At 32.3% G+C, this 1,141-nt stretch overlaps 1 protein-coding gene across 1 annotated transcript; it reads right to left on the bottom strand.

Moving 5' to 3' along the window:
• Nucleotides 1–4: 4 nt before the first annotated feature.
• On the bottom strand, nt 5–1,141 carry LOC111628896 (protein ANTAGONIST OF LIKE HETEROCHROMATIN PROTEIN 1-like; the record flags this gene model as incomplete). The annotated part of the gene is made up of 3 exons (XM_023372753.1): nt 890–1,141; nt 686–819; nt 5–611 (listed from the first exon to the last, which is right to left on the bottom strand). Coding segments are annotated over exons 1-3 (993 nt in total), but the record flags the coding sequence as incomplete, so codon positions are not given.

The following is a 1,141-nucleotide window of genomic DNA, read 5'->3' as shown; positions in this document are numbered from 1 at the left end:
TAGGGACTAAGTCAATGCGTGTTTTGTCTATATATTTAAGTCTGCGAAATTTTGCCTTTAAAATACCAAATGCTTGTTCAATAACTACACGCGTTGAGCTGTGTACATAATTGTAATGTTTTTCTTGTGGAGATAAATGACCATTGTCTCTAAAAGGTGTCAATAAATTAACTGTACATGGATAAGCAGAATCACCAAGTAAATGGTAATCTGAGGGTATAAAGTTAGGATCATTTGCTAATCTTTGACCAAGAGGACTGATGCGAAATACACGAGCATCATGTGTAGAACCTGCTCGATCTGCAAATACATCCAAAAATACTTTATTTGAATTACAGACTGCTTGGAGAATAATAGACGGATCACCTTTGCGATTGACAAAAGCATTCCTACCATTCATTGGAGGTTTGCAGTGTATATATGTACCATCTATGGCACCTATAACTCCTGGAAAGTGTCTTTTTGATTCAAAATCATTTGCAATTGACTTGTATTGATGAGATTCTGGCCATTGTATGAAATCGTGCTGATGTGATGCAATTGCCTTAATAGTAGCAGAAATTATATAATGAGCAGTACTTTTCCATACCCCAAATCTGTCCGCAATTTGTCTGAAAATATAACATTAATTCTTTATATTAAAATCAAAACGCTTTAGAAACTAAATTAATTACTTATTATTTACCTATAACTTTCTTGATTGGCAAGATACCATACAGTTATGAGAATTTTTTTAATAACTGGGATTGTTGTTAAATTCTTCCCTACTCCATCTGTTTCAGAAGTTTGAAGATCGTCTTGAACAAATTCTAGAAGTTTCTATGGATAATTTTTTAAATTAGATAATATTTAGAATATAGCTAAAGTAGTAATTAAAACTGAAACTTACTTGGATTGAATGTCTACTCATTCTAAAATGACTTCGGAATGTGAAATCATCATACGTCGGTATAGTAGATTCCGAATACATTTTAACGGACGATAATAGTCCATTTCTTTGATTAAAATTAATAATTGCTTCATTCATTTCATCAAGATCTGACGTTCCTTCCATTTGAATAATTGTATTCGTAATTTCATCGTTTTCGGCTAGTTCGTTTGCGACAATTGTTGCAATAATAATTTTCACTTCGTCCGCCAT

The sequence above is a fragment of the Centruroides sculpturatus genome, unplaced genomic scaffold, assembly GCF_000671375.1.
Source record: "Centruroides sculpturatus isolate CEXI.00-Female unplaced genomic scaffold, Cexi_2.0 scaffold359, whole genome shotgun sequence".
Lineage (NCBI taxonomy): Eukaryota > Metazoa > Arthropoda > Arachnida > Scorpiones > Buthidae > Centruroides > Centruroides sculpturatus.
Note: the sequence above shows the minus strand (reverse complement) of the source record. Positions and strands in the feature narration are given on the sequence as shown.